The sequence below is a fragment of the Dendrobium catenatum genome, unplaced genomic scaffold (assembly GCF_001605985.2).
Source record: "Dendrobium catenatum unplaced genomic scaffold, ASM160598v2 fragScaff_scaffold_81, whole genome shotgun sequence".
Lineage (NCBI taxonomy): Eukaryota > Viridiplantae > Streptophyta > Magnoliopsida > Asparagales > Orchidaceae > Dendrobium > Dendrobium catenatum.
Window position 1 is genome coordinate 70,976 of NW_021318543.1, and position 16,426 is coordinate 87,401.

Consider the following 16,426-nt stretch of genomic DNA (forward strand, 5'->3'; position numbering starts at 1 on the left):
ACCGAGTTTCCCACGGGCAAGCCCCCAGTGTTAATTCACATTCCAGGCGAGCTCTGAGAAAACTCTCGATTAAGACATACATTATCCTTCCAAAGTGAGATGGCACATGGGTATAGACTAGAAAGTCCTATCAAAGAAAGAAAGGTCCAAAAGCTTCATCAACATGCGTGGCTTCATACCAGACTTCGGAGACTTAGGGACTAAGGAAAACTGGGAAAGAAAGAAAAAATCAAATCACAATGCATGAGAAGAAGAATGGAGGTTGGCGTCATCCGTGTGACGTCGGATAAGTAGGATTTATAGCCCCGAAAGGAAGGACCTACCTACATATTTAAGGATACTACGAGACCGAATGTAGTAGCCTCGAATCCTAAACTACGTTGGGCTTAGTGTTCTACGAAAACACTTAAAAACAAGACCTGTCTCTAAGCAATGCATGCAAAACCTGGACTACCCTGGATGAGCCAACCTAACCACCTAATCGCTTTAAAACTCATGCTATCAATGTCAGTTATGAAGAGATGGTGGGATGGTACATGTTCTTTGGAAATATGACTACATCTAAAAATTTCCTAAGTGGTCCATAGACTTATGTGGGTCAGATGCTCCTAGCTAATGCCAATTAAATTTTATTTAGTTGGTTACTAATGCAATTGCATGCTAGTTAAAATGTCTCAGTTCTCATGAATGCTATAGAATATAACGGCTAGAAAAAAATAGGTTTTAGAAAGATTAGTCTAATCGGCACTCATTCCTCATAGCCAGATTATCCGGACTCTACCCGACAGGCAAGTGGACGATGTCTATAGCCAAGGAAGAAGATGCAACGTAATCATGCATGCGACCCGGAAGGTTTCCGCAATTCCTTGGTTCGTTAAGTTTCTATTATTTAAAACTTAAATATTCAAATTTTGGTTATGAGTAGCAAAAGAATTGTTTAGTATCCTATAGAGACTCTAAGAATAAGGCGAAAAACAAAAGCTAGCATGCAAAAAGAAACGGTAAGAAAAACAGCAATGTTCTACTGCGCTACATCCAGGGTCAAACACCCATTCAATATAAATCAAATATACTCAACTAAATGGCCATAGGCAAATTGCTCCTTATTAGCAACCCAGATTGCATCAAGAAAGTGGCCTGGCACCACTGCATACAATTCGGATTTCTAAGCCTATGACAACGCCAACAACTTTGAGTGGGATATTGGTCTATCTAGTACTTTTGGTGTTCTTCTCCTTGGACTCTTTGGACCTCTTCCTTGGCTCTTGGAAACCTCCTGCGTCCTTGGATATCTCCTCCCTTGACTCCTTGGATCCGCGTGGCTTGAAATATCCAACAAGAAAATTCCCCCGCATTTGGATGATGCTTTTTCTTTGGATATCTAAGCCATCCAACTCGATTTCAATAAAAAATGGAAGAAGACTCTCTCCTTTAGGGATGCCTTCTCTTTTGGGAACCAATTGAGTTAGAAAGATATATCTAACTACATATGCATTTTCACAACTCTTAACATTAATTACAATTTACATCAACATTAATAACATAGAAAAATTCTAAGGACTCCCTGATGGTATTATCCTAATAAAAATCACAAGCAGTTATATATGATAAATAACTCAACCCCATTGCAAGCTGTGCCAAGTCATTCTCTTATTAAGAGGCTAAGCAGTGGAAAGACGAGTCACCGCAGTTATACATTATTATTTAGCCTTCTTTGATCAGAAAGGGGCATGAGCAAGCACCTGCATAAGAATATTAAAAAAATCATGAAATGGTGCCCCCTTTTATAAAATGCTTGAGCATGCCACCTGCACGAGAAACGAATTATAATATATACATAATTAGATAATAATATATTATTAATATATATTATTTAATATATATATAATATAATAACAAGACTCCTAACTAGGGGTAGATCATAAGCTCATCACATCATCCACAAGTGTCAGAAAAGGTAAAGCAAACACACCAATCAATTTTTCAAACACATGCAATGAAAATCAGAAAAGCTCCGGCACACAAAACAGAAAAATAAAACAGCGGCCTACCTAGATCTAGAAGTTGGTGCCTAGCCAAACAAATTCTATGTTGTGTAGTGCTGGTGTGGTTGGATAGGTCCAATTGGAGTAGTTTAGTTAAAAGTTATTAGAGTTCAAGTTTTGTATGGGGTCTAAAAGATATTTTAAGTTGAAATTCAAAATATTAGTGGATTAGTCGTCCATTTTTAATTATTAGTTTTGTTGATCAGTTTGAAGCTTAGGATACTGATATTAAAGATCTCTCTCATTCATTAAGATATTATATAGTTAAATTAGTTTACTAATTAAATACTATTAAAGAGTAGTTAAAATAGATAATTATAAGAAATAGAAATAAATAATTAAAATAAGCTCAAAATAACTAAATAATTATCATAATAAAAAATAATCCTAAAATAGTAACAAATAATAAAAAAAAATAACCACTATAAATATATTTAAAATAATTATACATTAAAAATTACTATTAAATACAATTTAAATAAATAATAATAAAAGCACTTTTTTACTGTTTTATTTATAATTAAAAATATATAAATTATTTCTATTAAAAAAAATTTATAGTGTAGAGAATGAAAATACGAACAAAACGATGTATTATACGTCAAAATCGGAGCAAAAATGAATTTTTGGTGAATTTTTGAAATAAAAAAGTGCTTAAAATACACTTAAAATAAATAACTATTCCTAATTAACGTCGGGCTGACACTTGGCAGACCGGTATTTGTCCCGTGGTCTGCGGAGGCTAATCATCACCAATGATTGTGCGCCGCCACGCAATCATTGGAGATTGATGACAGCGCGGCGGGACCCACGCGTCAGCCACTCATCCATGTCGGCCCGAGTGGGAGCCGTCCGATTGGCGCTTGATCCGAACGGACGGTCTAGATCTCGGCGGACCAAGATTCGATCGTCCAAGCAGCCTGCGCGGTCGGACCAGCTCGCGGTGCTGCTCGATCTAGACCATTGATCCACAGATCAACGGTCCCACACACGTCCAACCTAAGCGGATGGATATCAAAACCCTAAGAGGGTTTTTTGCTTCGTTCTCGCTCGATACCAAACCAAATTTTACGAAATTTTAAATGTAGGTCCTATGAATGTACATGAATCATGGGGAATAGTCTGTTTGGAAAATAATTAGCTTTTCGAAAAGCTATTTAAACCTAAGTGTTTTAACCTATTCTAAGGGTTTTTAGAGAATTTCACTGTTGGATCTTCAAATCTTTGGCACGGTTGAGCTTGTAGACTGTCCTCGTATAATTCTCCTCTTGAACCCACAATCAAACGAGCTCCGGATCAAGTGGATCGAGACCTCGAACGTCCAAGCCTCCGAGTCGTCGAGATCTCACCGCCGGCAAGCTTTGGCCGTCGGGATTTGATGGGGGAAGGTAGTGGGGAACTCCAGGAACTCTCACAAGAAATTTCAGGACTTGTGGAGGTCTGGAGAGAGAGAGATTTGCAAAAGGTCCAAAAAAGGCAAAATTTTCGATACTTAAAGCCCCTAGACCTAAGGTGGACGGCCTAGATTTAATCCTTAGCTAATTATGAGGGAAATTAATCTAATTAGGTCGTGGATTTGAAATTCAAAACGAAGGGAGGAGTTATCATGCAATAAAATCCATTAAAATAAGCTATTATGACCCATTTAAGACTTGATTTGACCAAGTCAAACCTTGACCTGGTCAAATCAGTCAAGAGAGTCAAAGGGGAGGTGAGATCGAGCCATGAAATCCCATGAAATTAACTTAAAATTGGTTTTAGGCTTAAAGGATCCAAATTGGTCAACCCTGGTTGACTTGGTCAACTAGGTTGACCCAGGGTCTGAGTTAGGGTTCAACAGACTCGACTCAACTCACCGAACCCATCGGAGAGGGTCATGGGGTCTGGCTTGGTCAATTTGACCAAGTCAACCTCTTTGTCCAGGAGTCTGGGCAAAATCGAGGTCAACATAATAGAGTTAGAAAGTTCACGTCTCAGCGGTGTACGTATATCCAACACACAAATAGAAGATGAAAGAACACTAGGATTTTTACGTGAAAAACCTTGGAAAGGGAAAAAACCACGGGGCCACACCCAGTTGAAAAAGTTTCACTAGTGTTGTTTGAGATACAAGAGGCTGACTCATCCTTGAAATTTAGGACGGTCGGATTACAATAAATCACTTATAGATTGAAATCTAATTACAACGTCGGACAGAGTTCCGGCATTTCTTGGAGATTGGGTGGAATTCTGGTGTCACTTGAACAGCGAGAAGAATTCTGGCATAACTCGGGCGTTGAGAAGAATTATGGTGTCCCTCGGGCGTCGAGTAGAATTTTGGCGTCACTCGGGCATTGGGCAGAATTCTGGCATCACTCGGGCATCGAGCATAATTCTGGCGGTGGTCGTGGAGGTGTTTCTTCCCTCCAATCCTTCTCTTCTTCTTCTTCTTCTTCTCTTCCTCTTCTTGCTTAGGTCCCCTCTCATGAGAAATGAGGGATCTATTTATAGATATTCTGGAGTGGCATGACCTGTAAATAGGTGAGAGATCAGGGGTAAATAGGGGGTGATCGGATGGACGGCCGATATTGAATCCTTTGATTGTGGATAATTCGTCAATAATTTGAAGGCCTTAATGATGTTGAAATTCGGCAATCTTGGGCTCGTTGGGAATGCTGGCTGCCAAGTCTCTCATAGGAGTTGAAGGATCTTATTTTAAGATTCTTCCATTTTTCAGATCCTCACTTCTATGGAAGGTCCCAAGGTTCCTTCTCCAGCGGTATTTTGCCCCCCAGGGTAGAAAGAGGTAGATATCAGGCATCTATGATTCATAGACTGATTTCTGGACTGGTGGGAGTTCGAGCGAGAAACTTAAATGATACGACTGCTGCGCCTGTTGACCATCGTAGCCATACTTGAAGTTGTGGAATAAGGTTCCCACAGACATAGCCAAACTGTTGTGGACTAGAATATACGTGGAGATAGAGTTAAAAAGTTCACGTCTCAGCATTGTACGTACATCCAGTACACAAATAGAGGATGAAAGAATACTGGAATTTTTACGTGAAAACCCCTGGAAAGGGAAAAAACACGGGGCCACACCCAGTTGAAAAAGTTTCACTGGTGTTGCTTGAGATACAAGAGGCTGACTCATCCTTGAAAAGGATGATCAGATTATAATGAATCACTTAGATTATAATGAATCACTTATAGATTTAAATCCAGTTACAGCATCGAACAGAGTTTTGGCGTTTCTTGGAGATCGGATGGAATTCTGGTGTCACTTGAACGACGAGAAGAATTCTGGCACAACTCAGGTGTTGAGAAGAATTCTAGTGTCCCTCGGGCATCAGGTAGAATTCTAGTGTCACTCGGGAATTGAGAAAAATTCTGGCGTCACTCGGGCGTCGAGCAGAATTTTGACGATGGGCGTCGAGCAGAATTCTTTCCTCCTAATCTTCTCTTCTTCCTTCTCTCTTCTTGCTTCCGTCTCTCTCTCATGAGAAATGAGGGGTCTATTTATAGAAATTATGGAGTGGCATGGATTGTAAATAGGTGAGAGATCAGGGATAAACATGGAGTGATCAGATGGACGACCGATATTGAATCCTTTGATTATGGACCGTTTGTCAGGAATTTGAAGGCCTTAATGATGTTGAAATTCGACGATCTTGGGCTTTTTGGATTCATCTCGTCGAGTCGCTCGATTCGATTATAAAAACATCATATTTAAAAACCATTTGGCAACTCAAATTGTGGTTCAAACTTTCAAACAACACTTCAGGTCCTTGATTTGGACTCATTTGGGCTCGGATTGAGTCGAATTTGGTGCCATTGGGTTCGTATTTGTGAGACGCTCTATTTGACTATAAGTTTGCTGAAATTAAATTTTAGGTGATCCCAGATTTAATTTTTGAAGTTTCCTGCTTGATTTTGCCTCGAGATTCATGCCCGATCAAGATAATTTAATGATGATACATCAGTTGCGCTCCTATTTTCGGACGTCGAAGCTACAGGAGTCAAAAAATACATGTCACAAACTTTGGAGAATTTTTCATGTGATTCAAAATCTTATCTTATGTGTAGGAGCCTCAAATGGCTTTAAAACTGCCGAAATTGAGTCTGAAACATCGAATAACGGTTCAAGGACCCCAAAAAACATCCAATTTGACTTTTTTGGGGTGAAAATTGGACCCAGAATGGAGTGGCATGTGAATCGGCTGGCCGCCGCCTCCGTCGTCATTGCACATTCTCCTCTTCTCCTTTTAGCTCTCTAACAGTTGAGGCTTTCTGTTATTTTTGAGTAGGTGACTTTCCCTACTTAATTCAACGCCCCTCCTCTTGTACAGAAGTTGAAATTTTTCCTTCTTTTCCCCCATTTTTCTTCGTGCTTTAGAGGCTTTCGGTTGTTTTTCATAGGTGACTTTCCCTATTTAATTATGCGCTCCCCTTTAGTGTGGAAAGAAAAATTATTTCTCCTTCCACTTTCTTCTTCTCTATCAATCTTCTTACAGTCGAGGCATTCCGCTATTTTATGTAGGTAACTTTCCCCACTTAATATCAGTGCCCCTCTTCTTGTATAGAAGTTTGACTTTTTGCAGCCATTTCTTTTCTTTCTCCTTCCTCGTTCTAACTTTCTAACAGTTGAGGCATTCCCCTATTTTTATAGGTGTCATCCTCTACTAAAATTTAGGATCCCTCTCTGTGTGTAAAAGTTTAGAATTTTTGCAGCCATTCATTTTCTTCTCATTGAGTCTTCTTCTTACATTGGAGGCATTCCACTGTTGTTGATAGGCGACATTCTCCTATCGAGCTTTAGTGCCCCTCTCTTATGTAGAAGGAATTTTTTTTTCTCCTTTATCTTCACTTGCGGACTTCTTTTTACATTGAAGGCTTTCCACTGTTATAGATAGGAGGCATTCCCCTATCAAGCATCAGTGCCCCTCTCTTGTGTAGAAGGAGTAGCAATGAGAAGCTATATTCTTAAAAGATGATCCTTGATAGAAGAAGACAATTGCTGCTTATATGTGAGGGTGATTTGAGAAGATCTAGCGACAATAATGTTCAGGAAGAGAACTAGAAGTGACAAGTAGACGGGGAGAATTTCAATGCCATTTGAGCGAAAGTCTGTTGGCAATGGACAACCGAGTTGAAATCTGTTGGCAGTCAACGACCAATGTAGAGCTGAAGGAGAAAGTTCGAGGGTGTGTTGCAAGTAGCAATTGAGGGAGAAGCTGATGATGGCCGATATGAAGTGAAGGACCATTGGCAAATATCAGACAAAGGGCCGATGATGGCGGGAGTCAAATGACATTTTACTATTTCAATATGTATCCATATTGAAATGTACGAATATTAGATATCCTTTATGAAGTGGTGTACACTGTCAGCATTCTAGAGAAACACTAATAGTGTCAATTTGAGTTAAGGTCTGATAAAGATCAAATTTTAATCTTTTTTTGAAGAAGAAGTTATATGAGATGCTTATGTGCATTAGAGAAGAAGTCACTTAAATCCACTAAGAATTTTTGACTGTTTTGAAGTTGATTGTTGCTTGATGATAGTAGTTTATAAAATAGATGTCAATATACTTTTTAATTTTAAGTTCTTGTGAGAATAAATATAAACTTGAATATGAATTTATGTAACTCCATTGATGTTATATATGAAATTGAGAACTTGTCCCTTGGAGGAAGTTGAATTGTGATTGCATCTTTAACATATGCTTTTGATATAATGCCTCCCATATTTTTGGAGGCACTGTTAGACTACCTAGATCTTTATATGAGTGATGATATTATCAATCACTTACTATCATGAAATCTTCATAGAGAAAATATTATTTACTCAGAGTGTTGCTCGATGATGCTGACCTCTATAAAAGAGGTTACGATAATCCACTAAGAATGTATGACCTATCTGAGGTTATATGTCAGAGCACTGCTTGATGACGTTAACATGTATGGAAGATGTTAAGAAAATCTAGGAAGGATGTGAGAACTATCCAAGGTTGTATGTCAGAGCCCTGCTAGATGACGTTAACATGTGTGGTAGAGGTTAAGAAAATTCATGAAGGACGTGAGACCTATCCAAGGTTGTCTATCAGAGCCCTGCTCGATGACATTAACCTATATAGAAGATGCCGAAAGAATCCACCAAGGATGTAAGACCTATCCGATGTTGTAAGTCAGAGCTTTAACTCGATGACGTTAACCTATATGGAAGAGGTCGAGAGAATTCACCAAGAATGTAAAACCTATCCAAGGTTATATGTCAGAGCTCTACTCAATGACATTAACCTGTGTGGAAGAGGTCGAGAGAATCCAACAAGGATGTGAGACCTTTTTGAGGTTGTATGTCAGATCCTTTGCTCGATGATGTTAACATATATGAAAGAGGACCAGAGAATCCACCAAAAAAGTAAGACCTATTCGAGGTTGTATGTCAAAGCACTTTGTTCAATGACGTTAACCTGTGTGGAAGAGGTAGAGAGAATCCACCAAAGATATAAGACCTATCTGAGGTTGTATGTCAGAGCCCTGCTCGATGATGTTAACCTGTGTGGAAGAGGTTAAGAGAATCCACCAAGGATGTAAGATCTATCTGAGGTTATATGTCAGAGCACTTTGCTCGATGACATTAACCTGTGTGGAAGAGATCGAGAGAATCCACCAAGGATGTAAAGACCTATCCGAGATTGTATGTCAGAGTACTTTGCTCGATGACGTTAACCTGTGAGGAAGAGGTCGAATCGAATCCCCCTGGGATCGATTTTTCCTTGATTGGGAGGGGGCAAACACCACGTGTATCCCGAATCAAAGGTAAAGAATGGTTTATCTTTAGACCATTACTACCTTTTTGAGGTCAAGATTAAGTCATTGCCCAAGAAGTAGAAGTCCATATATGGATTATATAAAGCTTGTAATTGATTGGATGTATCCTTATTATTGTTGGGATTTTTCTGAAATATCATCTTGATATTGAAAGCATTTGGAGGATCTTTTTGACCATGATGGAGTCAAAGTTGCCCCACAGTCTGCATCTGTTTCTTATGAAATTGATACAATAATTAGTGATATCAGAAAGTTGACTTTAATGACCTTCTGATATTGGAGCAAAATTTGCCCCCATAGATGGTGTCAAACTGTTGCGTCCTGGAGTATTCGTGACGGTAGAGAAATATAAAGTTTAACATCTTAGCATTGCACGAAGATCCAGCATACAAGTAGATAAGAGAGAGGGTGTAGCGTTCATAAGAGACACCAAAGTTTTTACATGAAAATCCCGAAAAGGGAAAAAACCATGGGGCCTTGCCCAGTTTAAATGAATCCACTAGTCTTGCAGTTGATTACAAATGAGGCCCTTCCTTGGAGGAAGACCTTAACTTAATGTACATATTATAGAGTATATTACATATGAGAATACAAAGAATCATTGTTGACATATTCGTTTGGCCCAAAGGACTATAGTTGATGGGCGACATAAGTCGGAATGACCATAGTTGGTAGGCGATAGAGGTTGGAAGGACCGTTGTCTAGCGACAGGTGTCAAAAATGTTCGGAAAAAAATCTAATGACGGACAAAAGTTCAGCATCGGGGTAGAAATCTGGCAACAAGCGGAGGTCCGGCGTCCGGCGTTATATGGTATTCAAGAAAAATTCCAGAGTCACTTGGAGATTGGGTGGAATTCCAATGTTAGTTGGAAGTCGGGAAGAATTTTGGCATCACTTGGAAGTTGGGCGGAATTCCGGCGTCTCATAGAAGTCGAGCAGAATCCCGACGGTGGTCGAGGAGGAGTTTCTTCCCACATAATCTTCTCTTCTTCCTTCTCTCTTCTTGCTTCCGTCCCCCTCTCATGAGAAATGAGGGGTCTATTTATAAAAATTCTGGAGTGGCATGGCTTGTAAATAGGTGAGAGATTAGGGGTAAATAGGGAGTGATCGGATGGACGACCGATATTGAATCCTTTGATCGTGAACCGTTTGTCAGGAATTTGAAGGCCTTAATGATGTCGAAATTCGGTGATCTTAGGCTCGTTGGATTTGTCTCGTCGAGCCACTCGATTCAACTATAAGAATATCATATTTAGAAATCGTTTGACAACTCAAATTGTGGTTTGAACTTTCCAATAGCACTTCAGGTCCTTGATTTGGACTCATTTGGGCTCAGATTGAGTCGAATTTCATGTCGTTGGGTTCGTATTTCCGAGACGCTCAGTTTGACTATAAGTTTGCTGAAATTGGAGTTTAGGTAATCCCATATTTAATTTTTGAAATTTCCTGCTTGATTTTGCCTCAAGATTCATGCCCGATCAAGATAATTTAATGATGATACATCAAAGCTAATTATATTAATATTTAATTACTAATTATACACTTAAGTTAACATAGATAATTAATTTATGCACTAATTATACAATTAGTTATTTAATTAATTTACTTAATTATTAATAATTTACATTATATTAATTAAGTTAATCAATAATACATTAGGGCATCTCCAACCGAAAATCTCATTTTTCACTCCAAAATATAGTGAAACCAAAAAATACCGTGATTCAACTCCAATGGAATGCCATTTTGCCCCGTAAACGTTCGTTCTCTTTATTTGCGCCTTTTTCCCAAAGCTTGGTAGAGATAAAAGAACAACGCAGATGAACAGTGTGACGCCAATATTGGTGTCACACTGTTCATCCGTGATCAAATGACGTCAAAAATGACGGTCGGTTGGAGCAAAGCAAGAACGACAAACAAGTGTTTGTTGTTCCATTGGAGTTGTCTTAGAGGCGTCAAGGGTTTTGCCTTTCATCTTCTCTTTTTTTTTTTGTTGTTGTTCGGCTTCATTGCTTTGCATAGGTGTAGAGATTGCAGGCGTCGCTTTTCGGCTCCTTCGTGTCTGTTCGACTTCGCTCCTTCGATAACTTTCCCTTCCTGTCGGATCGGAAGTTATGACGTTTTGATCGGAAGCAAGAACGGGACCTCGCTGGCTGTGAAGGTAACTTTCTCTCTTTCGTACGTTTCTTCAGCTAAATCTAGTTAAATCCGTCCAACCGAGGGATTTAGTAAATTTAGGATTTAAGCCGTAAATTCGTAAATCCGGGATTTAACGCGCGCTAAAAAACTGTTTGGCTAGATTTAGCCTAAATGTGACTTAAATCCCTAGGATAAATCCTATACCAAACAACCCTAAAAATTAAACATTTTTATAAATATTGTCGTATCGAATGTTAATAAACCTCCCGACTGATCCCATTATTATCAGCCCACTGAATAGTTCGGCATATCATTAAAATATATTAATGGACTCGTCTCTGTGATCGCAACGTGGCATGTTGGCGGCTGTGCTTGGCGATTTATTGCACCGTAGGGGAGTTTGCGAGAAATACGCCAACGCCAATAGTGCTTGATTTTTTTTTTGTTTGAAGACAGTTGGAGCCTTAATTGATTTGTAGCTACTGCCCATCTTTGTTTTTTTTTTTTTTTTTGCGAGAAAATCTGTTCATCTTTCATACTTATCTCTCTAGCGGCCCTAGGAAAAGGCGGATCTTGGGAGGTGACTTTTTTTTTTTTTCTGATTTTTTTGCTGAAAAATAGACGTATAAAATTAACATATATTTCGATTTTCACGTGATACATTTCTGTTTTGATCTTTCCCTACTTAATAGCTCTGCCCCATCCACACCATTCTGGTGCAATCTAAACTTTCGATGTTTTCTAGGTGCTCATTTTTAGCTTATGTAGGGGAAAATCTGTTTGCTTTTATCTAATTTCAACGATAGAGCTAAAAAGACTGTGATTTGATTTTCATATTCTTTTGTATTTCATATGGGATTTGGAAAGCTTCTGCTCTTCTGACTTTGAAGAACTGATTTTCCTGTTCTTTAGAATATGCGAATCCTTTCGTGTGTGCACAAATGGTTTTGTATTTATTTTGTTTTAAATCCATTTGTATTGGCTTCTTAGGTCTGAGTTAACTGGTTAGCAACCTAACCTACAATCCATGGCTTCAGCAGCAGCTCATGATGAATTGAAACCAAGAGGTACGTGTTTTGACAAATTGTTGAACTACATGATCCAGTTAAAGGATTTTAGATCCATGGAGTAGTTGGAATGATCTCTTGTGATACTAAAAAAACAACAACAAACCTTTATTCCACTACGTGGGGTTGGCTATATGATTTTTTTTTTTTGTTGTGTCCTATTAAGAGTCAAATCCTAATTTAAATTTAATTTAAAAAAGGTCATTTCCAATATTTTCTAGCTAAGTCTTTTTAGGTCTACTATACCTTTCTTACCATAGTCCAAATTCAATACATCTACTCTCATAACCGGGTCATTGGAAGACTGATGTTTTATGTGTTCAAACCATCTAAAGGGGCTCTCTCTAATCTTATCTGCCACTGGAGCTACTCCAACCTTTTCACATATGTTGGTTTCACATTTTATCACTAAGAGTGAAGCCACTCATCCACTTAAGCATCCTCATCTCTGCAACACTCAACTTAATTTTATGGTTCTCTTTTAATGGCCAACATTCTGCGCCATAAAGCATTGCAGGTCTGACCTCCATCTTATAGAATTTTTCTTTAAATTTGAGGCTACTTTTCTATCACATCACTGACCTGATGCATTACTCTACTTCAAACATACAACTTGAATTCTACTAATAATATACCCATATATTTCGCCATCACTTTGAACAATAGACCCAAGATATCTAAAATACATACTATGATTACTAACTTGATCACCCAAAGTTAAAATCCCCCCATTAGATCTATTACTATTAAGATTGCACTCCATGTATTCAAAATGATCTCTTGTAATGAATTGATAAAATATACATACAATTTTGTTACACAAAGTTAGGGATTAAGGTTAATGATGATTATCATGTTACACAAATGGTGATTGATATGGATCATTTTATGTATGATTGACATTTTTGAGCCATTGTTTTGCTTATATTATAGGAAGAGTATTGACAACTTTGTTGGTTGTCTTAGATGTTTGCATTGTCGGCATTGCTCGCACACCCATTGGAGCCTTCCTTGGTTCATTGTCATCTTTATCGGCCGTAAAACTTGGATCGATAGCCATTGAGAGTAAGATGACTATCAATGATTGCCTATTTTGTTTTGTTGAGCCTGATAACTATGATAAACTTTTTTTAAAACTTTATAGGTGCTTTAAAAAGGGCAAATGTTGATCCATCACTTGTACAAGAAGTTTATTTTGGGAATGTTTTGAGTGCAAACTTGGGACAAGCTCCTGCCAGGCAAGCTGCGTTGGGTGCTGGAATACCAAACAATGTTGTCTGCACAACCATTAACAAAGTTTGTTCATCTGGAATGAAGGGTGGGACTTAATTCCTTGTTTGTTTTAACAATTAATTGATGTATTTGAAGTTCCTTAATCCATGCAAATTCTCTATTTACAGCAACAATGATAGCAGCACAGAGTATTCAATTGGGTATTAATGATGTAGTTGTTAGTGGTGGTATGGAGAGCATGTCGAATGCCCCAAAGTATTTAGTAGATGCAAGGTTTGTCTCATTTATCCTTCATATATTTGCCTCTAGATTATATCTTTCTGGAAGGTGTTATGTTGAATCATAAAAATAAAAAAGAATTATGATTCAACAAATTGATATCTAGAGAAAAGTAAAAGAGAGGTCACGAGAAATTGAAAAATCTTTTAAAGAACTTAAAGAAGCTGGAAATTGACAAACCCAAAGGCAGCCATGATTGTTTCATTGCGTTTATTTCACATTCTTGATGTTGGCGAGACTGACTGCCACATGCGTAATTGCTGGCTAAAAGTTTTTGGTGTTTAGATGCAGTTGGTTGCTTACAGCCAGCACCTGAATCCTTGTGCCCACCTTTCTAGAAATGCAAAATTGTTGGCCGAGAGTCATATTGTTGTTCCCCTTGGTGGCTGAGAGCTCCTGCCATTACTCCATCCTACATCCGCCTATAAGCAGTGATACTACAAGTCTACAACTGCTCTGCACTTGCAACCACCCTTATCTAATCCTCCTAAAAATAACTAGATTTTAGTGGATTGATTGTAGCAATGTAGTACGACCTTCCTTTTCATCTTGATGGACCGGCCAATTTGATTAGGAGGGAATTAGGAAGTTTCCTAATTAAGAGGGAGTTGTTTAGGAATGTTCTTAATCAAAGGAGAATTGTTAGGAAAGTTTTAATTATAATTGAGAGCGAATTATTTGGAGAAAGATATTTGATTTGAATTCAAATATGGGGGAATTATTTAGGGAAAGGGGGCTGATTTCGGAGGGAATTAGGGGAGTCTATTTAAGGCTAACAATAGGATTATGTTTCAAGTTTGCTGAAATTAGAATTTCTTAGGTTGTAAGGTCTCTAGCCGCCGGCTAGGGATTTGGGTGAGCCGGATCTTCCTTTCCAATTGAAGATCCAATTGTATCTTATTGTTTTCTTTCATATATCTTGAAATAAAAAGAGTTTGGGTTTGTTCTTCTTCCTAATTTATTATTGTCATTTGTTGATTTCGAGGAAGTTATATCCACTTACTATCGAATTGGCATCAGAGTGGTTACCGGGGTTGAAATTTAAGTCTTACTCGCTGATTTCTGCTGCATTTTCTCTACATTTTTGCTGATTTTTGCTATTTGAAGTCCAAATTTGCATAAAATTGCTGTTTTTTGCTGTTTGGAACCTAGATTCGGGTACCTATGGCAGGAAAACAGGCAAAATTGTTGGAAGAACAGATCAAACCATTGAAATCTAAAATTTTCAAAACTCTAAACTAAAATATTAGCCGTCCACAAGATGAGCGATGGAAAATTTATCATCATAGAGGAGATGATGAAGAAGTTGCTCGAGGGCTAAACTAAAATGATGTCATCAGAGGCGAAGGAAGTCACCGACAGCCGAGAGAGCAGGGAAAAACTCTAATCCGATAAGGAGAATGGAAGAATAAGAGATGTTGATCTTAGAGGAAGAAGAGAGAAGACTTCCTTTAGAGCTTACTCATAGTGAGGAAACTGGTAGAAGGTATGGGGAGAAGCGTGAGGGGGTTGGGCATGAGCGAAAGGGTGCTGAATTTGAAAAGAGAAGGGGTGGATTATGATCGAAGGAGTGCTGAATTTGAAAGGAGAGGAACTGATTATGATCGAAGTGGTGATTACTTTGAAAGGATAGGGACTGCTTATGATTGAAGGGTTGTTGAATTTGAAAGGAGAGATAGGATTTTGACGAAGGGTTTGGGTTTGAGCATAGAATGGATGATTGAGACACATGGGGGAACCACCCCTTGGGGAATGAGAAATTATGAAGGAAACAGGGGAACAGAGGGGATCCGAGGGTGATGAAGTTGAATATGCCTATTTTTTAGGGAGATGATACACACGGGTGGATCTACAGGGTGAAAATATACTTTATCTTCAATAGGTTGACAGAGAAAGAGAGACTAATTGCAACTGAATGTGCTTGGAGGTGAAAGCTTTGGCATGGTACCAATGGAGAGATACGAGGCAGCCTGTACGGTCTTGGAGGGAGTTTAAGAACTGCTCGTTGGAACATTTTTGAACCAACAGGGGAGGAGACTTTCATAAGCAGTTCCTCAATCTAACGCTACAGGGGATAGTGTTGGAGTACCGTGAACAATTTGAGCCTCTAGCCAGCTGACTGGACTGGCTTCTAGGGAATATAGGGGAACTTTTTGAAAGAACTCAAACTAGATTGTAGATGAGCGGTGAATGGTTTGAAATATGTTAAAACGAGAATTTGAGAGGGAAAACCTTGAGCTTTATTAAGCAATCTACTCCCTATTTATAGATCTATACAAGATGTATTGATAAGGAAATAAATAATTCTATAATAATGAGAATACAATTATTCCTAAATCAATGGAAGGAATTAATGCTATCCAGGTAGTCTTCCCACGGATTACTGTTCACAGCCGTAGATTTCTTTTGGATCGTGAGGTTGAGATTTAACACTCCCCCTCAAGCTGGGAAATATGGATCCGTCATTCCCAGATTGTCAATCATTCGGAGAAAGGCAGAACTGTTCAATCCTTTAGTAAGGATATCTGCAAGTTGATCCTTTGATGATACATGGTCAACACTTACTAGACCACTGTCTAGTTTTTCTTTAATAAAATGTCTGTCCACTTCTATGTGCTTGGTTCTGTCGTGCTGGACTGGATTGTGGACTATGCTGATTGTTGACTTGTTGTCACAATGTAGTTTCATGGGCTCATCCCACTTAACCTTTAAATCTTCTAGGATTATCTTGATCCATAGTAGCTCACATATTCCCAATGCCATAGCTCGATATTCTGTTTCTACACTGGATCTTACCACCACATTCTGTTTCTTGCTTCTCCATGTAACTAGGTTACCTCCAAGAAATGTG

At 38.5% G+C, this 16,426-nt stretch overlaps 1 protein-coding gene across 1 annotated transcript in view; it reads left to right on the forward strand.

Annotated features, from left to right (window-relative positions):
- Nucleotides 1-11,454: 11,454 nt before the first annotated feature.
- The window catches only part of LOC110096518 (probable acetyl-CoA acetyltransferase, cytosolic 2), a 31,721-nt gene continuing 26,749 nt past the window's right edge, over nucleotides 11,455-16,426 (forward strand). Inside the window, 5 exon segments of the mRNA XM_028696501.1 lie at nucleotides 11,455-11,576; nucleotides 11,987-12,063; nucleotides 13,030-13,128; nucleotides 13,208-13,381; nucleotides 13,464-13,569. Of these exon segments, the coding sequence (XP_028552334.1) occupies nucleotides 12,024-12,063; nucleotides 13,030-13,128; nucleotides 13,208-13,381; nucleotides 13,464-13,569 (419 nt within the window). The 5' untranslated portion in view covers nucleotides 11,455-11,576; nucleotides 11,987-12,023.